General features: G+C 41.0%; 5 protein-coding genes across 7 annotated transcripts; 2 read left to right on the top strand and 3 right to left on the bottom strand.

Moving 5' to 3' along the window:
• The first annotated feature begins 397 nt into the window (after positions 1-397).
• On the top strand, positions 398-12,255 carry LOC6648787 (supporter of activation of yellow protein). Its single transcript, XM_023179277.2, has 12 exons — positions 398-953; positions 3,061-5,623; positions 5,697-6,999; positions 7,065-7,372; positions 8,856-8,956; positions 9,019-9,183; positions 9,247-9,696; positions 9,773-10,048; positions 10,115-10,448; positions 10,510-10,732; positions 10,801-10,989; positions 11,069-12,255. Exons 2-12 carry the CDS (start codon positions 3,095-3,097, stop codon positions 11,977-11,979), a joined length of 6,789 nt encoding a protein of 2,262 aa, XP_023035045.1. The 5' UTR covers positions 398-953; positions 3,061-3,094; the 3' UTR covers positions 11,980-12,255.
• LOC111519294 (bifunctional lysine-specific demethylase and histidyl-hydroxylase NO66-like) lies at positions 1,650-2,884 on the bottom strand. Its single transcript, XM_023179286.2, has 2 exons — positions 2,724-2,884; positions 1,650-2,655 (listed from the first exon to the last, which is right to left on the bottom strand). The coding sequence occupies exons 1-2, from the start codon at positions 2,811-2,813 to the stop codon at positions 1,936-1,938; spliced, it is 810 nt and encodes a 269-aa protein (XP_023035054.1). The 5' UTR covers positions 2,814-2,884; the 3' UTR covers positions 1,650-1,935.
• A 1,299-nt stretch (positions 12,256-13,554) lies between the features above and the next one.
• Positions 13,555-14,441, bottom strand: LOC6648786 (pyridoxal phosphate phosphatase PHOSPHO2). Its single transcript, XM_002071283.3, has one exon. The coding sequence runs from the start codon at positions 14,439-14,441 to the stop codon at positions 13,647-13,649; it is 795 nt and encodes a 264-aa protein (XP_002071319.2). The 3' UTR covers positions 13,555-13,646.
• Positions 14,442-15,326: 885 nt separating this feature from the next.
• Positions 15,327-17,217, bottom strand: LOC6648785 (dual specificity protein phosphatase MPK-4). Its single transcript, XM_002071282.4, has 4 exons — positions 16,966-17,217; positions 16,780-16,911; positions 16,489-16,588; positions 15,327-16,434 (listed from the first exon to the last, which is right to left on the bottom strand). The coding sequence occupies exons 1-4, from the start codon at positions 17,120-17,122 to the stop codon at positions 15,666-15,668; spliced, it is 1,158 nt and encodes a 385-aa protein (XP_002071318.1). The 5' UTR covers positions 17,123-17,217; the 3' UTR covers positions 15,327-15,665.
• A 150-nt stretch (positions 17,218-17,367) lies between these two features.
• On the top strand, positions 17,368-25,430 carry LOC111519293 (GATA zinc finger domain-containing protein 10). 3 transcript variants are annotated; one of them, XM_023179284.2, is made up of 3 exons: positions 17,381-17,714; positions 18,210-18,502; positions 24,238-25,430. In XM_023179284.2, exons 2-3 carry the CDS (start codon positions 18,378-18,380, stop codon positions 25,391-25,393), a joined length of 1,281 nt encoding a protein of 426 aa, XP_023035052.1. In that variant the 5' UTR covers positions 17,381-17,714; positions 18,210-18,377; the 3' UTR covers positions 25,394-25,430. The 3 variants fall into 3 exon arrangements, 2 of the variants coding, with proteins under 2 accessions (XP_023035052.1, XP_046867186.1); XR_002724306.2 differs by lacking the exon at positions 18,210-18,502 and having other exon boundaries at positions 17,368-17,714; positions 24,238-24,299; XM_047011230.1 differs by lacking the exons at positions 17,381-17,714; positions 18,210-18,502 and adding an exon at positions 22,125-22,545.
• Positions 25,431-25,645: the final 215 nt, after the last annotated feature.

Genomic DNA, 25,645 nt, shown 5'->3' with positions numbered 1-25,645 from the left:
TCTTGTGGTATCGAGGTATCGAATTTTGTAACTGTCTGTTTTTGCAAGAAAGGCATGGATAGAATAATATATTTGTTTATTACTTCTTAATTTGTTTTGTTTTGAGAGTTTTTTATAAAAGTGAACCTTTGAGGTTTTTTTTAATACATAGTTTACAAAAACCTATCGGAGTGAAATTGTGTAATTTTAAGTTAATAAGTCCCTATTAAAAATGTCAAATATTTTAAAGTTGCCTAAGATAGAACTGTTATTTTTTATAAATTATTACTTGTTAACAAATAAAAAGTCTTAAAAAAAACTATATTATCGATAGTATCGAATTTTTTGCTGTCGGAACATCGAACATATCGAATGGGGCCATTATCGATAGATTCCCAGCTCTAATGCAGAGCATTTTTTTTTTTTGATAAAATGAATTCGTAAAAAAACCCGTTCGTTGCGCGCCGAGACCAATACTTGCGTATGTATACGTGCAATAGCAAGCGGTAAATAGTTAATAAATCACATTTTTATTTTGCCAACATTAATAACTATTTTGAAATAAAACCAAATCGAAAAGTGCGTGGAAAAGTGTACGAAACGAAACCAATACACGGAAAGTGGGACAAACGAGCGTACTGTGTTTGTGTGCTTGTTTGTGTGTGTGTGCGTGCGGTTGTGTGTGTGTGTTGTGTGTGTGCCTATGCTTGTGTGTATGAGTTTGAGCGTGTAGCGCGCTACAGTCGTCAGTTCAACAAAAGAAAAACGACGACGAATTGAAATAAAATATGTTGTGTTTCAATATTTGTCAGCTAAAAATTGAAGCAATTTTACAAATTTTCAAATGCCGCCACATAATAATTTAAGGCGCTCAATTACAACTACAGCAGCAACTACTACCACTACAACTCCATCTTCTTTTGTCTGACTACACTGACCCGAGACGACGACAACGACGACGATTTTGCCGCATGGTGAGTTTTTCAGCGCTATGCTGCGCTGCTGTTATTTATTGTTGTTGTTGTTGGGCTAGGTTTTCGGCGTCTTTTATCTTTGGCGCTGCTGCTCCAAAGTGTGTGTGCATGAATGTAATAGAATAAATTCTTCTAAAACATAAGTTGTTTTTTTCCCTCCCCCAACCCCCATCATTTGCAAGTTGCGTTTTCAAATCTCTGTATGCATGCACATATGTATGCTTTTATACATGTGTAATTGTGTGCGCGTGTGTGTGTGTGTGCAGTGTGCACGTATATTGTGTGAGTGTGTGTGTATATGTATTTTCTCCATGCAGTGGCGGCGGTGGCGGCGGCGGCGACAGCAGCAAAAGCAACAACGAATGTGGTGAATTTTTTATAGTGTGTTGAGTTTAGTTTCGTATGGGCTTAGTGTTGCCAACACACATACAAATAAAATAAAAAGAAAAAAAATAAAAAAATTCCCCTAACCGCCTACCCCATCTCTTCCCTCATCCACTCTCTCTCTCTCTTTCCCTCCCTCTCGTTGACAGCTGTGCGCGCATGTTTCCAACGCTTATTTATTAAATGTTGTTGTTTCTTCTAGAGTTTGCGCGGCATTTTTTCTCATCTCGTTTTTTTTTTTTTTTATATATTTTTCTTTTATTTTCTCGGTAGTAGAGTTTTTGTTGCCGGCAAATGAAATGGAATATTGAATTGGTTTTGAAATTTTATTTTGTGAGTAAAAAAAAAGAAAATTTTACATAGAATTTATTAGAATACGCGTGCCCATGTGCGTGTGTGTGTTTGTTTGTGTGTGAGGTCGTTTCTCCCTTCATTGGGTTTTTAGCTTCTCCTCGTTTTGTGTATACAAATATTAAGTTTCTCTGTTTGTGTTTGTGTGAGTGTGTGGAGGAGGAGCAGGAGGGGGAAGTAAAGACATCATTGCACCCCTTCTTTTTATCCTGTTTCTCTGCTTGGGCAATTGTTGGCTTCTCTCCGCTTAAGTGGAGCCAGCATCATCTTCAGTCTCTTGCGACGAGAAGTCATAATCCTGATATTGATCCCCATCATATGACTCTGTTTCTGAATCCTGTTCTTGCGATAATTGCAATGGAGTAGATGTTTCTATATATTGATGATCATCCTCATTCTCTGTATCAGTTTCTGTGCTCTCTGTAGATTCGGAAGATACCGATTCTTCTTCATCACCATGCTCCTCGTCCTCCTCCTCCACTTCCTCGTCGCTATCTGAGATTTGACTATCGTTGCAGTCCACACTTAGAGGCAATTGTAGCAAAAAGTCCAATTCCTTGGCCGTAAAACTGAACGTTGGCTTTCGTCCACCAGGCAGTCGCCGCCAATAAAAAACCTTCTCCTCACCACTATCATCATTATAAGTGCTACTGTAGTTTTCCACACTCGATGATGATACCTCCTCCTCCTCATGTATTGTTGTAGTCACGTTCTGCTGATCCTCTTGGTCCTCCTTCTCGTGGTGATGATGATGCAGCTTTGTTCTTATCTTCTCTTGCTCGTTCTTAACTTCTTTATAAGAGATTTGTCTATCAATTATATCCGTTAGCATCTCCCCCATTGCTTCTTTAAAATCAGAACTGACCAAACGTATGACCAACCAAGCACCAGCAATAGCCAATATCCAATATCCTTTAAAACGGCTCCTGCCGGTGGATGGAACTAGAACTAGATTTGTGCCCGGCACCTGCAAAAAAAAACCAAAGGATGAATGTTAGTCGTCGTCCCTTCTCCTCATTCCTCCTCTTCACTTACTTGCATTCCGGATGATAGTGATCGTAGCAATCCCCACTGATATCGCAATGGATACCATAATGGAGCAAATATTGTTGATGTAATCAGCATCGTTCGTTTCCCTTATTCTGCAAATTGAATATAAATTTTGAATAGGCGAAAAAAAAATCTAGATGATTAAAACAAAAACAGAAAATCACGACAGATTATTTTTTGGTTGTTGATTCTGATATTTGTCTGGAAGGGAGGAGATATATACTGATATTTATAAGTACAACAAATCAAAGCCAACTCCAACTCACATCTTCTCACACTCACCTCACTCACCTCTTTCTCTCTCTCTTTGTTATCCCAACAGGCATGCGGCAATTGGAAGATTGGATAGAGCAGCAATGAATGATTTACGTCAACAGCAGTTGGTAGCAGCGACATCGTCATCTGGAACAGGATCGGGAGCAGCAGCAACAGGAACATCATCGAGTCGCCTTAAATTGGCGGCCACCAACAGCACCACCATTATTGCTCCACCCAGTGAGGAAGAACAACGTGTGAGCTCGACATCATCGCCGGCACAGCAACAGCAGCAGCAACATCAGCGTCAACAGGAAGAACAGTCGCAAGAGCTGGCCGAGCTCGATCAGGAAGAGGAGGAAGAGGAGGAGGAGCACCATCACCACCACCACCATCGCCACCTGCAACATCAACAGCCTGGTCAAATAACCAGCACAACAGCATCACCGCCACCGCCGCTGCCTCCTCCCTCACAGTTGGAGCTGTTGTCGTTGCCATTGAGTGACGACAATGCCCAAAATCGACTTGGAGCAGAGCAATCAGAAGCAACTGGAGGACCATCCTCATCGTCATCATCAGCATTATCAATATTATCGTCCTCATCATCATCATCGACTTCATCATCGCTATCGGGAGGTGAAGCTGCAGAAATGGCTGCCACAGCCGTCGATGTTGTGAACGGTGGCGGCGAGGAGAGGAGCGGCGGCGGCGGCGGCGGCGAGAGTGGAGGTTCAACGGCTAATCCCCATCCCTCACCCATACACAATAAGATCATATTGAAGCTATCCAAACAGCAGCAGCAGCCAACAAATGAATCTCAATCATCATCGAATGCTGCTGGCCAAGATCGTGGCCAGTGTCAGGATGAGCGGCGTGTGGAACCATTGCGCATTCAGTTGCCTAGCAGTGGGGTGGGCGTGAGCGTGGCCATATCCGACGTGGATGCCTCATCCTGTTCCTCCTCTTGTGCAGAGGATGAAGCCTCCTCCTCCATAACGAGAACAAAACGACCACCTCCTCTCAATCCACTCAGCACACCGCACATTGTGCCAAAGCTAACGATACGGGCTGCCAATGAGGAGCGAGTGGGAAGCGTTGTACCCAAGTTAACAATTAAAATGCCCGAAAATTCATCCGCCTCCAATGCGAACGCCACATCCTCCTCCTCTTCTACAACAACAGCAACAACAATACCAACGGCGACGGCAAATAACTGCAACAGTTTAAGTCCACCTGTTGCTGCCCCAGCTGCGACGGCGGCGACTCAATCTTCAGCATCAGCGCAGAAGCCAATGGTCAAGGTGTCAAGCCTTTCGCCTGCCTCAGCATCCGGCGCTTCTTCATCCTCGTCGTCCTCGTCGTCGTCATCATCATCATCATCCTCGTGTTCGTCATCGTTATCCGAAATGCCAACAGTGCCCAAGTTAATGATCAAGACAACAATAGCTGGGAGTAGTTGCATCACCACAAGCAATACCAATGAGGATCAACAACAGCAGCAGATACCAAAGTTGACGATTAAAACGACAGCAGGAGGAGGAGCAGGTCAACAGGAACAGCAGCAGCAGCATCTTCACACTGTGATCATGACACATGATCTCAATAATGCCCAGAGCATACCCAAGTTGACTATTAAGACCAAGTCAATTGAATTGGAGGAACAGCAGCAACCTTTACCCAAATTAACCATTAAGAATTTATGCTCACCCAAGCACAAGGTTCGTGCTGTTCTTGAGGATAAATTGCCGGCCACTCCACCCTCCAAATTGGCCACTACCATCGCCACAGCCACAACCAACACGACGCGGACTCCCATAACAAATGGTCAGGAATCGAATAGTAACAGTCAAGAGTTTTGTGGCTTTTCCGATGCAGATGAATTGCGTCGTAATTCTGATGACATGGACATTGATGAATCCCTTTCCAAAGATCATGATCCACAAATGTTTCACAATTTGCCACCCCTGGTGGCAGCAGCGGCAGCGGCAGGAACGGGAGGAGGAACACCGGCTGTTGCCAGTAATGGTAAAGTGTCTAAAGAAGATCATCTAGTGGTGGACTTGACGTCATCGCCTTCACCGTCACCAAGTTCATCGCCACATCATCACCAGGATCAGCAGCTGCATCACCAGTTGCGTCATCCCCAACACCCCATGCACCCATTGGAGGCCAGAGCAAAGGAAACTGGAGGCGAATCCAACATTTTGCTTAGCCAGTTAACTGCTCCACCGAAAAGTTTCTCCTCCGCTGCTAGCAAATATCCACAATTAACCGAACGACTCTTGGCCAATGGAGGAAACAGCAACAGCAGCAGCAACAACAATAAAATTGAGCCACCTCCTCCAATGCCACCTTTGGTGCCTGCTCCAAATGCCCTGCCCCTGCCCCTGCCCATGCCCATTATTGAGGCCATTGAGATATTGGACACACCCGAAGGTAGTCCACATCATCTCAATCACATAGAGGATGAGGAACTGGAGGAAGAAGAGGATGATGAGCAGCAATTAAACAATCATGTTAAGCTAGACAATCCATTGGAGGACGACGAGGTGGTCGATAACAATAATGAACATCATTTGAAGCGCATAAGCAGCAGCAGCAACAGCCAGGCCAATGAATCTCCCAGTGGTGTAAGTAATAAAGCTAAAGCGAAACAAATAACCCAAAGATCCTAATGATTAATTTCAAACTGTATTCTTGCAGATGCCTCCCATTAAACAGCGTCGATTGGACAATGATGAGAATGATCAGTATACGCAAAATTGCCACAGCGAGAGTAACCAGCCACCGCCTTCTCAGACAACACCAGGAGGAACATCAGTTTCCCAAGCACAGACGACGCCCTCTCATCGATCCCGCAAGCAAAAGCATGAGAAGATACTCAATTCCGAGCTAGAGGATACGCTCTTCCCGTCCTCAGCGGCGATGCAGCAGCAACAACAACAACAGCAGCAGCAGCAGCACCAACAACATTTAAACGAAACTGATTGTCAACTGCAATTGCTACATGCCAATACGAATGGCTCCATGGAAGGCTGCAGCGGTGAAAAGCCGCCGCCATCCATAGCGACAGAAGCTGCAACGCCATTAATAGCCGCATCACCCATTAACAATGCCATCTCCGTCTCCTTAACGGCTACGCCGGTAACAGGGACAGGCAAACGGCGCGGTCGACCGAAAAGGAATCCCCAAGCAATAAGGAGCAACAGTCCCGCAACAACCACTCCAATCGCAGGTGGCGGAGTAGAAGATGCAGCAGCAAGCAGTGCGGTCAAATCGCGTCGAGTACAATTGTTACGCAAGCGTCTGGCTATTGATATGATCAGTGGAGTCGATCAACCGGATGAAACATCCGGGGGCGCTGGCGGCGGTGGCATCGGTGGACAAGCTGTTGGCCCCGCTGAACAGGATCATTTAACTATAGTTGATCAACGTCCATTGAGAGCAACTCGTCGCACCCAGACACCACAGCCTCAAGTTCCGTCTACGGGTAAATCAACTACTGGTGGTGGAAGGAAGAGACAGGGTAACCACCTTAAGGCCAATCAGCAGCAACAGCCTCCTCCTCCTCCTCAGCAGGCGGCTGTGTCCCTGGCACAGTTTGGTGCTGGTGTTGGTGGGGAAACGGAAACCAATAATAATATCAACAACAACAATATGCCGTCTTATGCCTTGTCCGCCCAAATTGATTTAACCACCTGCTCGTCTAGTTCGTCTACCTCTTCGGGTGTGGCTGGCAGTGGCATTGGTGGTCCCAATCAGATGCTGGTAGTCGGCGGCGGCAGTGGCAGCAGTAGCTCAATGCTGCCACCTACAACCATATTATCATCATCGGACCCATTGCCAGATGTTATATTCCAGCCCAACGATTTCTCCTCAATCATGGCCACCCAACAGTTGCGCTCGCCGCGCTCCTCAGCCAGCATTAGCGGAGGCAGTGGCGCTGGTAGTCAACCGGATTCCCATGACGAGGATACTTACAATAGCACCCTCGATAATTCTGGAGGTGAGATATACAAATAATTGAAATTGTTGTCATAGTAGTATGCTAATCCCCCCTCGCTTTTCCAGATGAATCGCCGTCTACGAATCCACTCTCAATGGGTGCTACCCTCACCAGTGGCAGCGGCACACCCACACGTGGCAGAGGACGTGGACGTGGCTCTAGAGGCGGCGGCGCTCGCAGTAGTAATAGTGGTGGATCCTCTTCGGCGGCCCGCGGTTCGAATAACGCTGCCGGGGTACAACAGCCTCGTGCTCCTCGCATGAGTCGTGGAGCCAGCGCTGTGGCCAAGGCAATTGCCATGAGTAGGCCGCGTTGTGTAGGCGGTCTAAAGCATACACCTGACCCGGAGAGGCTTAAAGGATTATTTAGTCCGGTAAGTGTCAAATAGAGATTTGTTTATGATTAACCCACTTACCAGTCGAGCATATTCCGTTAAACATTGCTTAGAGAGAAAGAGATAGAAATAGATAGAGAGGGAACTGAAAATTCCTTGCATCCTCCGTGTTCCTCCATATGCTATCGGTTAATGGTTTGGCCTAAACAAGCACGTGGTGTGTGGACATTATTAAGTGCGTCTGTATAAGCAAAAGAGTGAGTGAGTAAGAGAGAAAGAGAGTCATGACGAATAAGATAGAGATAGAAATAGGGGGTATTCCTGTTTCTTTGCCAATTAGTATGTGTTTACTATCCCATTCTTTCTATTTGTATGTGTGTGTGTTTCTTTTTTTGCATTTTCTACAATTTGCAACTTGTGTTTATGTTTTGTTACGTAAATGTTTCCCTACACACAAACACACACACAGATAGTCACTTACACATAGAAAGCATGTGGTAATTAAAATCAAGAGGGTGGTTGGGGGTTAAGTTGCATTCATTGCCAACTGCCTAATGCAAATGCGCATACATTCAAGCACAAACATGCACATGTATATATACAATTACAAAAATATATATAAATATATACACACACACATACATATGTATGTATGTACATATGTTTGCACATATAACATTGTGGCCAAGTAACTGCAGTGGCAACAAACAAGCCGCAGCCGCCGCTGCCGCTGCCATTACAAGCAGAGAAACATCATTTGCTGCTGCAGCTTTGTCGTGTTGTTTTTGGGCTTCACCTGTGATTTTAATCAGCTGAAATTTCATGTATGTATGTGAAAGTGTTGGTGTGCGTGTGTGTGTTAGCTTGCATTTATTAAGAGTGTAGTTGTGCAGTTGTTGTTCAACTTCACCACACCTGCTGCTGCTGCCGCTGCTAAATTTGCTGTTGGCGTCGCTGCGCCCTCTCTCACTTTCTCTCTCTCTCTCTCTCTGCTCGTTCTCTTTTATTTTTTTTATGAAGGATGGCAATGCCGTATGCATATTGCACAAAAATCCAAATGAAATATTTACTTGGAAAATTGCATATCCTCTAGAACAAAAAAGAGGGGCCGGGTGGGGGGAATTGTGCGTTAGGTATTGAGGATGTGGGTGGGGGTGGTGGAGAAAATAGAAAGTAATTAATAAATTAAATGTAAATGTACATATGTATGTATGTTTATGTTAAGCATATCTCAGGTCTATTGGTTTTGCCCAAGGGGGTGGGGGATGATAGTGCAATGCGCAGGGGCCTGTTACTCAGCTACATACATATGTATTTAAACGTGTGTGACGTCAATGATAACGAGAACTGCACCAGCTGTTTTTTAGGCTGATAGTATTCATCTTTTTACGCCTTCTTATACTTTTATAATAATTATGTTGGTAAGATGTTGAAAAAAATGCTTTAACTAACAATTTTGTACTGTTTATATCGTATACCGTTATTTTCATTAATTTTTTCTTCTTACTTTAATTCCATCTAGTCGCCGCAAGTCTTTGAGGAGGATACGCGCATGAGTGCCGATTTGAACAACAGTAATCAATCAATGGCCAGCTTAATGGAACCGCCATTAACACCTCAAAAGTAATTTAATTCAATTAAATCTATAAGCCAAAATCCTAATATTATGTTTTTTTTTATCGCAGACAACCGCAGCAAGATTTTCTCAATAATGAGGAGTCACAATCATCGCTAGTGAGTAATATCAGCTTGATGGATTCAAATCAGGGTCAATCTGTTGATACCATACTGGGATCATCAGCTCTAAAACGTCCAAAGAAAAAGAAAATGGAAATTTGTGTATCCGATGAGTAAGTTTCGAAAGTTATACAATAATATGAAATATCATCTAATCTTCTGAATTGAATTTTTAGAACTGAATTTGTGGCTGCCAGCATAGCTGAATACGATTGGCCGCCGCCCAAAGGTTGTTGCCCGTCCAAAAATCGTGATACGTTTATGATCCAGGAGCAGGTGGCCCTATATTTGGGTATTACGAGCTTTAAGCGAAAATATCCGGATCTGCCGCGACGTGCTGTCGATATGGAGGAGCGAAATTGGCTACAGGAAAAGGGTCTCGTTAGTGAGAAAATGTGCGATTTGGGTATCACAGCAGTATGGGCATCGGATATTTTGGATATCATGTATGCAGATTTCTATGACAAATATGAAGGCTACAAGGAGTACATAAGGCAAAAGCATTTGCGTGAAATTGAACAAAAGCAAAAGGCATTAGGACTGAGTGTTGCTAATGGACGGGGACTCCAAGCCAGAGATCGGGCCATGTTGGCTGCCAGTAAATGGAATGTGTACTTCAATAGAACGTAAGTATTTTGGACACTTAACAACATCCGATTTATTCTTATTCACCCATTTACTCTTCTTTTCTTTTGTAAACAGCCGCAAAGAGGAGCGTCTTGCTTGCTTAGATCTGCAGACATTCACCATGAATCAACCGTTGCCTAGAACAGCGCCAACATCGACACGACTGCAGCGCTCTGTGGTGAATGCAGTCCGATCAGCTGCCCAAGCAGAAAATATGCCGGAACCACCAGAGATGTTGGTGCCACGTGTCTTTGATGCGGCCTTCCGAGATGCAGATTATGCGTATCCATTAACTGTGGTGCCAGATCAATTCTGTTTACCCTATCGCAAGCTGTTACCCTGTGAGCTGAGGTGAGTAATAATATTACAGCACTATCTTTTGGTGGCAATTAAAGCAATTGTTTCTTCTCGGTACAGAGCTTATCCCTTGGACACAGCATTGGATAAACCGGAGACGGTACAGCAGCTACTGCAGGCTCAGCTATTGCAGCGCATTAAAGAATCGGCAAGCAGCAGCACCAGTAGCAATAACTTTGTGGAGGAGGAACCAACAGCGGCTGAATCCAGCAGTAGCATAAGAAATAGCAAACCCCTCAAGCGACACAGTCGCAGAGCGTTGCGACAGCAGCCTATTAGGACGCGTACAGCCAGTAATTCCAGCACCTCATCGGCCTCCTCCACAAACTCCTTCTCATCTGGCCACAGTAGTAGTAGCGAAGGAAGTGCCAGCAGCAGTTCCAGTAGTGATACGGTAAGTTGCGAATGTCTTTTCAAAAGAGGGGGACACACATTAAAATCTCATCCACTTACAGGACACCGACAATGATAGCGATAGCGACTCAAGCTGCTGCAGCTCAACCGATGGCGGCGGCGCCTCTAGTGTGGCCAGTAGCGACAACGAGCAGCAGCAGCGTCCACAGAACAATTCCCGGCTTAGCCATGGCTCAAATTGTGGCGTTTGTCTACGAAATCAGCATCGAAATGCCCGTAATATGCCGGAGGCTTTTATCCGTTGCTACAGCTGTCGGCGTAATGGTAAGTCATATTTATGACAGAGGAGAAGTCCTTTTTTATTAAAATATTTGTACAATTCATTTCCACAGTACATCCCAGCTGCATTGAGATGCCGCAACGTATGCTGGGTCGGGTGAGAAACTATAATTGGCAGTGCGCCGAATGCAAATGTTGCATTAAATGTCGCAGAAGACAGAAGGAAGGCAAAATGCTTTACTGTGAGCAATGCGATCGTGGCTATCACATTTACTGCCTTGGCGTTAAGACGGTGCCGGACGGTAAGTAGAAAAACAAGAGAGGGGAGCCACTGTGATAGTTAACACTAATGCATTGTTTTTGTCTCTCTTTTTTGTTTAGGCCGCTGGAGTTGCGAACGCTGTTGCATGTGTATGCGATGTGGTGCCACTCGACCCGAGGGCCTGCCTGGAAACGCCAATAATAACAACAATAATACCAACAACAACGGCAACAGCAACTCACCTGGTGGTGGCAAGACGGTGAAACATAAAAAGGTTAAATGGATCAATGAGTATCGCATTGATCATATAACACAATTGCGTGAACATTGTTCAATGTTATGTGTGCCCTGTGCACGAGCCAAGCCACCAAAACGTCAATCTCCAGTAACAGCAGCAGCAACGACACCAACGACAACAACAACACCAACAGCAGGAGCAGGAACAGCAGCGTCGGCGGCATCACCTGTCCCAGCTGGTGCTGGTGCTGCTGTTGCCACAACACCTGTCACCTGCATGGATTTAGATACACAAACCTATACCAGTCCCAGTCCAAGTAGTAGTCCCAGTCCCAAATTACTGGCTACTACTGACAATAATTGCACGACAATTAACATCACTAACAGCAGCAACATAAATACCAACACCACCAGCAGCAGCAACAACAACAACAACAACAACAGCACGGGTACGATCACCAGCAATAGCAGCGGCAGCAACAGCAATAACACAATCATACCAGCAATTGTCAGTGGAGGTCGACGGCAAATGATAGCCACAATGCAATGCAGCACATTCAGTAGGCATCCCGATGTAACTGATGATAATGATATTGTTGCTGGTGTTGCTCCTTTAGCAGCAGCAGCAACAATAACAACAACAACGGCGCCAACAAATACAGTTGACGCCAGCAATGCCTCCACATTTTCATCATCATCATCAGCAGCAGCAGCAACAACAACAACGTCAACAACGACAACATCTTCGTCATCGACAGCAATTGGCATAGCACCGCCTCCGGTAGTTGCCTGAGTGGGGGTTATACGTTACTGTGCCAAGCGCACTTTAACGGATTTATAGTAAGCGCCGGACGCCGCTTGAACCAACCCCCAAGTAGCCAAAAAAGAAAAACCTTTTTACCCCTCTCCCATCACTCACACAAACACACACACACACACACAAACTTGCATAGTATTAAAGAATGAACATTTACATTTTTTTTTTATGAAATATATTTTATTAATTATTTTTTGATTATGTTATACTGAAACATGACAAACAAACCCAAGCGAACCAGAACAATTTCAATTCTTTTTTTTTTTATTTTAATTAATGAAATAAGTTCAGCAATTCACACACACACAACCACACACATACAGACACACACACAAACTCGCACAGAGGAGGAGGGGTAAAAAGCAAACAAAAGAAGTTCATTCAATGCATTTTAGTTAGCACATCGACGGATCTAAGCAGCGTATCTATATTTATATATATTTAGTCCCCTTGGCTTTACTATTATATTTACTTTCGGTTTCATTATTGTTCTATCTGTGTATGTGTATGCGTGTGCGTGTGTGTGCATGTGAGTCTTATAAGTCCTTTAGTATGACTGTTTATGATTGTCCTTATCTCTGTCTTTTGTCATGCTGTTGTGTGTTCGTGCTTAAACATTAAAGACCGTTTTCAAAGAATAATTATAATTTAAAAAAAAACACATCCACACAAATACGTATATACATATACATCTATATATACAAATATATATATAATGTAATATTTTATTGTTAATAATATTATGATTGTAATATTTTTTTTTTTTTTTGTATGTATTTTTCGTACATCCGACAATTATGCTTTTAGCTGCGTTCACATGGAAATACTGTCGTGTTATGTTCGAATCAATATGTGGAGATCATAAACTGTAATGAAGTTCGATCGAGCATTAGATATTTAGCCTATAAAAAGGAAAAGAAGCAAAAAACAAAAAAAAAGCTAAAGTAGTGTCTTCTGTACTACATTTTTTTCTTACATTTAAGCGAAATGTATTATACAATGTAATTTATGATAACCCACATAAACACACACACCACACCCCCACAGATACATCCATACAGACACCTACACACACACACACTCACTCACACACACACACATTATGTTTAAGCACAATTTACAAGTAAAAACTACTATATAAAGTTACAATATAATGATATGTTATGTATGTGTGGAAATAAGATTTTTTTAGTTAAGAGATATTCTGATACCGCCGCAGCATCAGCAATAAAGCGATGGATAAAGAATATATAATAATATATATATATATATATATAAAGATATACAAAGGATACCGAGAAGAACATTTAGCCTTAAGCATAAAGTCTACTTAACCAGCAGATACAGAAACAAAACCTAAACATAACAGAATAAGAAAGTAAGAACGAAATGCAAAAATAACACAACTAAGAAAACAACACTGAATAAGTAAAAACAAAAAACAGATTAAAAAAAAAAAAGAAACAAAGAAAAAGGTTCTACTCTACTTTTCCATGGAATTTAATGCTTAAGACCTTTTCGATTAAGTTAAATAAATCTAATATTATTAACTATATGTATACACAAAACAGAAGAACATTTATTTTTAAGTCGAAAATAAAACAGCAGCATTAATAATTATTCCCGCCCGCTCCCCTCTTTGTTTATTTTGGCAATTGCTCATACAAATCGTGACCATTGCGCCAGGTAACAATGTGACCACAACTCAATTGAGGACGATGATGCACATTTTCAGTCAGTTTCTTGTGCAATTCGTATCCGCGTCGTATGCAGGCTATGTCATTGGCCCGTAAATGTTGCACGGCACAGAGATCGTTGCTTCCATCGCCAATGTAGAGGACACGCTTGTAATTACCCATAGAAATGAGCTCATCTAGGATACGACCCTTGCAGAGATTTACCGGACAGAGTTCGCAACGATTCTGCTCCTCATAGGGGGAGACAATTAATTGACCATCTGCCGCAATGCTGGCCGGATTGGCATAGATGCCAGCAAACAGATGATCCACTCCATGTGCCTCGAGCCATTCGCTGATGAAAAAACAATTCGAATCGCTGACTATAAATAAGTCCATATTGCTGTGATGTCCAGCCAATTGGCGTATTAGACGTAGAATTCCCGGAACTGGCGGCAGGCTGCGTATATGGCGACCCACCGCCACTGCGTCTATGCCATACTTTTGATGCAGCATCTGCAGGACATGCTGAATGAAGGCAATCCAACCACATTTTGGTATCAGGTCGAACAATTCGGCAGTGCGTTCCGTTGATGGTAATAGCTGCCCAACTGCCATATCTGAATCTCTATCCAGAATGGTCATGTCAAAGTCAAAGGCAGCCATCTCACGACCTCTGGCTTGTCCTTTACTCATGCTCCTCATTGAACGCCATTGGCCCAGAGCCGACCCAGCCATCTTCAATAAAAATTCTCGCAGCATTTTTTATGCTGACAAAAAGAATCTCAAACTTTCTTGAATTTTATTACAATTTACATAGTATATGTATACAGAGTTGTACATTCATAATATGATTTTCATATGTCACCTTCAAATATATTAGTTACATGTTGAAAGTAAGTAGATCAAAGAAGCAAATCGATGTGGGAAGTTGGGTGTGGGGGGTTAGGGAGGGCACACTCATGTCCAGAGTCCAATAATCAATTCCGTATCGGTTAAATGAAACCGTTTTTAAATTCCTATATGTATTTCTTAACCAAACAAAACGTTCCCCGCGGACACAAACGATTGAAATTAATGATTAAACAGGTGTAACAGTTTGTCTAGTAATGTTTATGACTTTCGATTTCAAATCGGTGTACCGGCTGTGTTGAAATCTTTTAAAAGATTTTTAATATTTTGGCCATCTAATCAAATTATTATCTTATTTTGCTGTGGAAGAACTGTGAAAACAAAAGTAATTCCTCCTTTTGCATCCTTCTAGGAAGCGTAAACTTGAAATTAGCATTCAAAATTTGTATGTGTAGTGTAAATAAGTGGATGGGACGCCGTTGGCTTAACATTATTCAATATTCAACAAACATTTATGCAACTAGCACCCCTATGATATATTAAATATATGTATAAGTGTGTATACTAGAGTTAGGTAAGTTAAGTATTATATGGCTGACATCAAAGGTTTGTTGAAACACATGCAACAACATTTATAGCTTTAAATTTTTGTTTAACTTTTAATCTCTTGAAGTTTTTTTTTTTTTTTTGTTGGGTTTTCCATTTCTAATATATTGTCAACGAAAATGTGGATATTCAGCTTATTTCATACTTATGTATGTATGTAAAATATGTTTCCAAAAAAACGTTATCAAGTCTGGCTTCATAAGTGGCTAAAAATTTACTATGCAAACAATAAATATATTCGTACAATTAACCAAAAAGACTAAGCAATGCATAAATGGAACAACAGCGTAAATATCCGTATGTATATAAATAGTAAAGGTGGAATCCAAATTGGATTTGGTATTCAATTACATTATCGTCTCGAATTCACATTTTGGAGCGGTTGAGACAAAAACTTATTTGCGAAATTTCATTGGCTAACTAGTTAATTATTAAATTGGAATTTTAACTATTGATTCGCAAAATGCAAGACGCAAAATATCGCTTTAAAGTATTCTGCCACCTCTCTCTCCCCCCTTTAAAGATGGGTTAGACAGTTGTTTGAACATTTTGCACTGTCTTGGATAGCTCCACTTTTGAGGGTATTAAATAGAATGCCGGCGTCATTGTCTCGCCACACGGACACTGACAAGCATTGACCCAACTGAAGTTGCCCAGCTTCTTTTCACACTTGGGGCAGTAGAGGCGACCCTGTTCATTGTGCATGATACGATTCATCCAGGCAATGGGCTCCACAAACAATATTCGACGACAATTTGTTGCTGCCGCAGGGCCATCCTCTTGACCGGGTGAGCCCAAAGAGGCTTGCCGCAGACGCTCAGACAATTGTTCTATGCGGCATTGCGCTGCGGACGTTGGTGGCGGCGGTGGTGGTCCTGGTGCTGGTACGATCACTCGCTCTTCCACTGGTCGGTCGCGCGGTTTATGCTCGAGAACATGCGATTTGGTGGCAAGGACGCGGCGACATTGACGACAACGAAATACATTGGGCTCTGGATTCTCGCGGGTTATATCTGGATCGGGATTCACAACACTATGAAAGCCCTGGGGCAGTATCTTCGCCTTACGCATCTGCTCGCCGGCCAAACGAAGGCGATGCATCTTGTAGCGCTGACAGCTGGCATCAATTTTGCAGCCCATGCGTCGGTATAGCTTTAGCTGGGTAACAAATCCAGCATTGGGCTGGACAAAGCGTCGCTTTGACCGCACCAGTTCAAAGGCAGCCTGAAAGTCCAGATTATGGCGTTTCATCATATAGGCAATCACCGCAGAGGAACTCCGACTCACACCGAAATAGCTAGGAAAACAATTTATTTAAAATGTTTCATTCGTTTCAGGAGCAACCACTCACCAATGCACCAGGACATTACCCTGCTGGTCCAGGGCCGAAGTGATAAATTCCACGCAGGCCTCCAGATGCTGCAGAATGTCTGCACGTGGCATGTCGGCAACTGTTGGTAAACAAAGGTAACGAATCTTTGATCAGATTAAGGACTACTTCTTATTCTTTTCTTTTGAAAATAAGCAAAGGCAACTGGTCTTAAGTAAATCTAATGAATCTGTAAAAAGAAAAAAGTCCCTGCAACTACATAAATCATTTGATGGACCATTGTCTACTGCCTTAAGTATTTGCTTGGCTCACTCTGCACATATTTGGTGGTTAGAAAACTGGCCTCCACAATGTGTTGAGGCAGTGGCACCGAGTCCAGTGTCAGGATGTGTGTAATCTTGAACGACTTTAATGTCTCCGTGTGAGTTGCTGCCGTCAGGTTGCCTAGAAGTGAATACAGGAGTGAACGCTAGTCTCATTTGTCATTTCCTAAGTTACCCAAAAACAAGCCCATCTCAATCTCATCAATGCTGACAGGTCCACCATCAAAATCATCGCGTGTCAGCTGGCCAGAGTCCTTCCGTTTGCCTTGCGTCACTGCTGGTGTTGGTTTTCCTGATGACGCCGTCGTCACACGGATTCCTGGCTGCTCCATCTGCTCCCGATCCTGATCCTGGTGCCCCCCAAATATGCAATATTTATTTTACTATTTTAACATCCCTACTTTCCAGCAATACGTTAACTTCCCAGTATTTATGCAGCCAAATCGCCAATCGCAGAACTATCGAGTCTGGTCACTTCGAACGATGTGGCAATACTTATTTATTAGTAATTTCTGGCAACGTGAAAAATACCGCAAAAAATACGCAGTTTTTTTTAGAAATATATATAAACATCAAAACCTACTAACGAGACACAATCAAGATCAAGCGTGGCAATCATCAAACGCATTTATATCAGGATCGGTCAGGCGGCATTAGATTTGAAAAATTCGAGTTTTTTTTTTTGTTTAAATATATATAAACAAAAATAATAATTCAAATATATAGACAAAATGTTCAAGTGCTGTGAGAGTTTTGGTTAATAAGAGTGAAAAACATTCACCCACACACACACACACACACACAAATGCGTACACATACACACAAATAAAAAAAAATACAAGGAGCAGGACCAGCTGTTGTTGAGGGTAACGACGGAAAGGAATCATTAGCGGTAAATTTTTATTTGCCCAATATTTTTTGTTGGTAAGTTTTAAGAATCAATATGATATGATGAATGGTAAAAAGGATTCAGGTTTATTTTTGTTTATAAGGCATAAGTAGTTGCTGTTAAGTTAACCAACTGGAATGTTGGTTAACCGTAACGGCTTATTGACCAAAGCAGAAAAAACGCGTACGTGCGCCTGCCTGTCTTGTGTTTGGCGTCAATGTGTATGTAGTTGTGTGAGTGTGATAAGGCATAATAATAATAAGTGTGTCACACATACACACACATACATACACACACCAGAGGAAAGTGGGGCTTTTATGTCAAAGTGGAACAAAACCTTTTGCTTATTGTGTGCATGGTTAAAAGGGGGGAGGGTAGTAAAAAGGAACAAAAACATGCATACACACACACACACACAGTCTCATTGCGACACGCTGTCGCTCATTGGGCTAGGTAGGACTGACAAAAACTTTTCACCGTTACCTTTTTCTCAGTTGCTTCTCTTTTTTTTTTCTTTTAATTGTGCATAGTTTTGCAACTTGCCTTTCAATGCAGTGACAGCCCAAAGGTATTGCCTACCTACAGGCGCAGTCATCACCCAGCCCCCTCCACTCGTCAACCACCTCGCCGCTCGCCGCCGTTGCCATCGCCTGGCGCCGTTCGGTGCTTATTTGAAATAAATACCGCAATTACCTGTAATGGAAAGACACAGTCGTTCTTGTCGTCGTTGTCGTTGTTTTTATTTGTTTTTATGTGTTAAAGAAATTCTTTGGAAAGTGCCCCGCTTCATGCGAATGTATCCAATAAACCCAATTACCCATAAGTAAGGCACAAATATTATCAACTTATTGTACAATAAACACTTGAACAATAAAATCTGCGTACAGACAAAAGGATGTTTCAGTACACTGTCAATGGTCAGAATGAAATTGCGAATTTAGAGCATTCTAATCTTAAACAAAAATCGATTACATTTGCTTAATGCAAATAATAGCGAAATTCCAACAGACATATTAAGTATTCACAAGTATATTTTAAAAATGATTGCCAAATTGCGTAAATTCCAAAATATCACATTATTTGAAACAACAAAACATTTTCTTACACTAAATCAAAACAAAAGTTTCATGTAAATACATACATATCAACAAGTTAATTCTGTCACGGGGCTAAAAGGGGACATCTAGTCAAAATGTTTATGTCCCATGTGACCTAATACAAATAATGTCAAGTTTAAAACGGAGATTCACTAATGTCGGCGCTAAAATATAAAATTTAAGCGTAAATCATAAAAAAAATTGTTTAAAAACTAAAAATTTACGACAAGGGCGATTGTTTAAATGTCTCTGAAGTAAATTGAATTTAAAAATTTAAACAATAAAACTATATTAAGCTCATTTTGCATTATTCTCTTTTTATATTTAATATAAAAATATACTTTTGTTTAAACAAATTTGTAGGTTGAATAATGCAAATTTTATTTATTAGTCATTTCCGGAATTTATTAGATAACACATTACAGTAGAAGTTTAAATTTAGAAAACATTCTTGAGACCAACTGGTTTAAAATACCAAGAAAAAATATATACATACATATGCATATATGAAAAAAATAGTTACTATAGATTAATATAGGTAAATATCTACATACATATATCAGAGAAAACCAAAATCAAACTTTTTGATTCATTGCATGAAGTTTTTCTCTGTTAAGTTAATAGTTTAGATATTTTCTTATAGGTTCCATTCTTAGCATAATTTAGTTAAGTAAGTGCTGTACGATGACAATATAGATCGAGTTTATTATATATACATATTTATATATACATATCTGGTAAAAAAAAAAAAGGTTCAATAACTACATTCCAATGAAACAGCGGCCTCTCTGTTGATTCAATTGATGATTGATTGATTGATAGCGAATTCAGTTTCATTGAAACTGAAATTCAAGCCTCCATACAGATACAGATTCAGCTATATATACACATATACTAAAACATATGTATATGTATGTATGTGTGTTTACTCGGTCCTCTGAAATTCGCTCGAAATGTTTGTTGTTGGGAAGTCGTGTTCATTTTGGGGTCAATTTAAGTGATAGCCTTCCCATTCTCCATTCTCTCTTCCATGCTCCAAAACCTTCTGCACTACTTTGTGTGAGCGCGTATATATACATGTACATATACATATATATATATATATATATGTACATATACGGTGCATGTCGTCATATAATCAAAAATCGAAATTAATCATGTGTGGAATGGAATATAAAGTGTGACAGAGATAGGAACACAATACAGAGAAAGGGTGAGAGTGAGAGAGAGGGAAAAAGGCAACTGCCTTTTAAAGGGTAAACATTATATTTTTATTTGATTGTCGATTGAAACTGAATTAGATACTATTATTCATCACATATTGATATGCACCTGTCCCAGACGGTCGGTCGCATGTGCTCCATCATCATACATAAATAAATAACTAACTAAATGGATACATCATACATACATATGTATATACATATATATGTATGTATGTGCATATGTACATATATTGAATATAAAGGGACATATTTGCCTATACGTGATTGAGATGTGCATGCAAAATGAATGAATAAAACGAGTGAACGAGTCAGCAAGTGAATGGTGAGATGAAAAGAAGGAATATAATACCGTATTCCAATACATTTCACGAAAACCCATCAACTATGCATTAAGATGACACACCCATAGAAGAATATCATAAAGATGTTAAGGTAAAACATGCACGTAATAAAAACTCTTTTAAAAATTTCTACTAGAGATACAAAATCTTTACAGAAATGAGCTTAATATTATTAGAAATCAACAAAAATACCTCCCCCCCAATAGACGAATGTAACTTTAAGTTTTTAACAATTTCTTTCAATTTTATTCGGTAAAAGATCCTTTGAAGCGAAATTAAAGTGACATTCACAACGAAAACTATTTTAACTGTTATTTACCGCTTGCAAATCAGTTGGGAATCATAAGAGTTATGATTAATTGATGCTTGTTAGCTTTTTTTTTGTCCTAAGTCGATCAGTTTGCTAAGAGATCGCATAACATTTTTGCATATCCATTAATCTGAATCGAATCATTAAGAATCTGAATCAAAATGTGACAATAATGAAACATGAAAAATAATCTAATAAAATGTTCACTTAAATTTGACAATAATTGTGCCAGAAATTGGTCCTATTACCTCAATATAAAGAAAACTGCCACCGAAAATCAACCTAATTCAATCGAAATTCGAAATCTATGATGAACATGCTATAACTGATGACTTGGAAGATTAGAAATGTCGCTTGAGTTGTAGAAAAAGCTTGTTGCAACACTCAGGCAGCCATTTCAAAACGAAAGCCGGCCGGAAACCTTAAAAAATTTATTAAAAACTGCACTAATTAAGTTGTAGACTAACTAAATGAGCGTAAAGCATAGTCTACATATAGATTTTGTTATTGAATTGTTTCTATGCATCTAATTCCAAAAGATTCATTTAATTTTCTGTCATATTTACCTGTTCTAGAATCTATTTGAAATGATTTAATCCAAAAAATCGATAGAGTTTTCAATTAAAGCTACCTAAAATCACAAACTACAACTTTTAATTAATTAATTCTGTGTATAATATTGGTTGATTCTTTTGGCCATATGCATTTTGCTCAGTGTATGAATAAATATAGAAGCTAAGCAGAAATTATATACTATATAGGATAAGCGATTATATATATATACCATATACAGATATATATATTTTGTATGTGTACAGTTGTTTGTTTGCTTACTCTATTGTTTGTCGTGTGTCGCAATATGCAAATTGTTGGAATTACCGTTACCAGCAGATGGTCTGGGTCGGGGTCTGGGTCTGCAGAGGAAGCCAGGAGAGGAGAGGAGAGGAGAGAGTCGAGGAGCAAAAAAGATGTACCAGTTACAATAGTTAACGACATGAATGCTACTAATTTTTCTATTGGCAACCAGCCGACTTCTCTCCACCCTCTCGCCCAGTCAAGTGAATGGGTAAAGAGATGGAAATGGATGGAGGTAGTGAGTGAGGAAGGTCTGCAGGTTTGATGGGGTGAATCGGATGGCAATGGCGATGGCGATGGGGCGATGGGGGCGAGGGGTGGGTTGGGGAGATCCTTATTTCATTTCGATGTCAAACAAACGACAACAAATCGCTGCCTGACGTGATAACAAATAACCGCAAGTTGTTGCTAACAGAATTTGTGTTGTTCAATAAATGTACATAATTTGAAGCACATTCAGTGGGGTTTAGAGGGAGTGGTGGGGAATGGTGACTCTCTTGTCTCGTTCGTCTAATAACAACATCGGAAGAAGAACTCACAGGACTCATCAATGTCAAGCCTCAAAGTAGTTTGTTTCGTTGCTTTCATTCGTTAGGGCGGCAGCACTCCAAGAGAAACGTCATCCCAATATCCCGTCGTTGTGTTGCCCTTAGCCCAATGTCCGGTCTAATGATTGTAGGCGTACCCTTAAGCACGGGTGATAAATATATACCGCGACTGACAATGCGACGAATCTTCAATACAAAATGTTTTCGAGAGGAACGCTACCGTCATGAGATCGCCAATCATTATCGCGACTATAAGATGCAAATGCAACAACATCAACATCATTTATCCCATACGATGAGAACGAGATCGGGACATCGGCATCGTCAACGGCATCAAAAACGCCAGCAGCGACATTTGCATCACCTGCAGCATCAGCGTCGTCACAAGCATCGCCCAGAGGCAACGGCATCGACTTTCTCTGGCTCATTAGCGTCACAGTATTCACAATTTCGTGGTGTCTGGCCCACCCATGTGCATTACTTTCCGAGGTATACATAGGATACAAATAGATACATACATACATCGAATGGGACGCTTGGGGTTTTGGGTGTGAGCAGCAGTGTGTGTTGTTGGGGTGTGGGTGTGGGTATATAAGATAGTCAATTGGGTGGGTGTGTGACAGTTAACGCCATAAATATAGGTTGGGTTGCACACACACACACACACACAGACACCTCTCTTGCGGTTGACATGAAATTTCCGTACTCATCTTCATAGCTCGAGTTTCATGACCTTGCACTGAGGTTTCCAATGGTTGACGTCACTCCACCAGTTGGGGGATTGAGGCTACGCATTTACATTATAAAAAAAAAAAAAAAAAAAAAAATACATACAATACACATTCTCTCTCTCTCTTTTATCACTCACTTTCCTAAATTTGTGGTAAGAACGCTTTCAAGATATTGGATTTAACCGATGCTAGCTCGATCTTTTGGCTAATAATCTGCAATTTCACCTCACAGAGAAAAAACTACATTGTAATGAGAGTTCAATCCGACTAAATGGATTTATTGGGAACGGATTTTAAAACATGTTTGAGTCACTTAAATCAGATAAAAGAGAAATGAGTCAAATCAATGCCATGCAGAGCTGAAATTCTGTTACCCGAAGATCATATTTAAAGCCACACTGGGAAAGTTTTGTACGCTCATCGCTTAACGCTTTACATACCTCTAGGACATCATTGTCCTTGCAGTTCTTTGTTCTTTGGTTTTCTTTGTGTTTGACTATAACCATAAGAGCTAAAGCTGCGAAATGAAAATTAAATAAATAGCAGTAAATGTATATAAAGAGGTACATATATATAGAGGTATATATAGAGGTATGTATAGAGGTTCGTGAGCAGAGTTCGCCGCTAGGTGAGCCATAGTGGTCAAGGGATTGCTCAACGAAATGTATTCCAGTTTTTTAATTCCTACATTTGGTGCAGGACACAATGAAGTCTCTAAGTCGAGTTGTTTGGGTGAAATGGTATATCAAAGTGGTCAGAATCAGGGTAAAAAAAACTATTTCGACGCCTTAAAGTAAAGATGTTGATCAGCAACTAGTCGAACCGCGTCTGTATGAGCATCTTGATCTTGGAGACTTTAAAAGCTATAAGGCACCAAATTGGATATATGTATACGAGTCTGTGGGATATATGTAGTTTAAGTTTGTTTAAAATTCTTGTTACGCCCCCGAAAAAGGGCGGAGATAGAGCGAGATAGTCTATGTTTGGTTAAAAGGTTTCATTTGATTTAAGTTTTTTTTTTTGTAGTGTATTACCCATTTCATAGTGAGGGGAGAGGATTAGGCGTTGAGGGTTGGTAGGGGTAAGGAGTTGTGTTGTAGGTATGCCTAACTTGGTTGACATTTGCATAACGATAACACCATAAGCAAATAAATAGTTTCCAAATATTTTTACTAAGTGAAAGTAAAAGAGAGTTAAGTGAGTGTGTGTGTGTGTGTAGTTGTTGCTATTTTTGTTGCTTAATTATATTACCCCTGCTCTACTCTCTGACCCTGAACTCGGTGACACGGCCCTCCCTCCTTCCCTCCCTCATATGCCTTACCTAACAAACTTACCCCTATCTGCTAGGCGATTGTTGTGTGTGTGTGCGTGTGTGTGTGTGTGTGTTTACATTTGGCATTGTTGTAATTAATGTTTTGTTTGTACTTGGTTACTTCCCAACTAATTACAGATTCGGCGATACGTATGCGCCCCGTGGGCGTCAAACCATTTGCTCCGGTGAGCCACCCGACGAGACCTACAACGCAGCGGTGCGTCTCATAAAACAGGCCCATAGTTGTGAGCAATTGAAGGAGCTTGTCCAACGGCAATTGTGGATATACTCTTGCCAGAGACATAGACTGAGACATAGAGAGCACGTCCAGCAATCGCAGAATGCCATTGCTGATGACGATAATGATGAGGACGACGACGACGACAGCAACCGCAACCACAACCACAACGACGACAGCAACAATAGCAACAATCGTAAGACTTGTAGTGGCCAACGTGACCATGGCGGTAGCAGCAGCAGCAGCAGCAATAATGTCAACCGTAACCATTATAAGCTAAATATTAATAAGAACAAGGTGGAAAACCTACAACGACAACAAGAGCACCAACAACAACAACAACAGCGACGTCGCATTGACTTTTACACTTATCTGCAACTGGCTAACGGCTACTATGAACAAGGGTTGCAGGCCAATATCAAGTATCTAGAATCGATTGGTAAACGTAATGCAATAAAGACTAAGCAGCAACAGCAACAGCACCAACAGCAGCAACATCTACGTGACACAGTTGACAGTGCTGTGTTGCCGTTGGTTAAGTTATTGAAAAGTTGGCGTCGTGGAAAAAACAACGTTGGCAATAAAAATAGTTATCCAATAGCTGAGCAGAGTATTGATGCCATTAGAGTTCATATAAGACCAAATATACAACATCAACAACAACAGCAGCAGCAGAAGCAGCAACAACTAACACATTATTATCATAATCAGCAGCAGCAGCAACAACATCATCAAAACGTAGCAGACAAGCTGACTATGTGTGATTATTTTGTCAAGCCCAGCAGCAGCAATTTATCAGCAACATTCGATCAGTGTAAATTCTATGAGATCATTGATAATCTCAGTCAATTGAGTTTAACAAATGAAAGCAATATTGATCGATTGCAATTACCATTAATTACCCTAACAGACTATACACAACATCAGCAACAGCAACAGCAACAGCAACAACAACAACTACAGCAACAACAGGTGGCTGCCAGCCATGAGCAACAACAAATGCATATACCCAACGAAGCCAGACCACCAAAAAGTTTAGTAACATTTACAAAATAACTCACTCAATTGCAATCAAACAATAACAAATAGAGAACAAAACATAGAGAACAAACAAAAAAAGAAAAACAAAAAAAAAACCAGACCAGAGAAGCGCGCGTTGTCATCTACGTCAGCGGAAATCGTTTATATGCTAACGACTACAACGGCAACGACCACGACAACGACGACAACAGCAACCCACAACAGCAGCAGCAGTAACAGCAACAACAACAACAAGAACAGACGACGTTTTCAGAGCAGAGACAGTGA

Source organism: Drosophila willistoni (genome assembly GCF_018902025.1).
Source record: "Drosophila willistoni isolate 14030-0811.24 chromosome XL unlocalized genomic scaffold, UCI_dwil_1.1 Seg141, whole genome shotgun sequence".
NCBI lineage: Eukaryota > Metazoa > Arthropoda > Insecta > Diptera > Drosophilidae > Drosophila > Drosophila willistoni.
The sequence above is the reverse complement of the archived record's forward strand: the minus strand, read 5'-3'. Positions and strand labels throughout refer to the sequence as shown.

Excerpts from the sequence above, each read along its gene's own strand:
- LOC111519294 (XM_023179286.2), bottom strand. The coding sequence starts at position 2,813 with ATGCTGATTACATCAACAATATTTGCTCCATTATGGTATCCATTGCGA. Across the intron at positions 2,656-2,723 it reads CACTATCATCCGGAATGCAA|GTGCCGGGCACAAATCTAGT; the intron begins GTAAGTGAAGAG and ends TTTTTTTTGCAG.
- LOC6648787 (XM_023179277.2), top strand. The coding sequence starts at position 3,095 with ATGAATGATTTACGTCAACAGCAGTTGGTAGCAGCGACATCGTCATCT. Across the intron at positions 9,184-9,246 it reads GAAATTTGTGTATCCGATGA|AACTGAATTTGTGGCTGCCA; the intron begins GTAAGTTTCGAA and ends TTGAATTTTTAG. Across the intron at positions 10,733-10,800 it reads CTACAGCTGTCGGCGTAATG|TACATCCCAGCTGCATTGAG; the intron begins GTAAGTCATATT and ends TCATTTCCACAG.
- LOC6648786 (XM_002071283.3), bottom strand. The coding sequence starts at position 14,441 with ATGCTGCGAGAATTTTTATTGAAGATGGCTGGGTCGGCTCTGGGCCAA.
- LOC6648785 (XM_002071282.4), bottom strand. The coding sequence starts at position 17,122 with ATGGAGCAGCCAGGAATCCGTGTGACGACGGCGTCATCAGGAAAACCA. Across the intron at positions 16,912-16,965 it reads TGAGATGGGCTTGTTTTTGG|GCAACCTGACGGCAGCAACT; the intron begins GTAACTTAGGAA and ends ATTCACTTCTAG. Across the intron at positions 16,589-16,779 it reads AACCACCAAATATGTGCAGA|TTGCCGACATGCCACGTGCA; the intron begins GTGAGCCAAGCA and ends GTTTACCAACAG.
- LOC111519293 (XM_047011230.1), top strand. The coding sequence starts at position 22,166 with ATGTCCGGTCTAATGATTGTAGGCGTACCCTTAAGCACGGGTGATAAA. Across the intron at positions 22,546-24,237 it reads CATGTGCATTACTTTCCGAG|ATTCGGCGATACGTATGCGC; the intron begins GTATACATAGGA and ends AACTAATTACAG.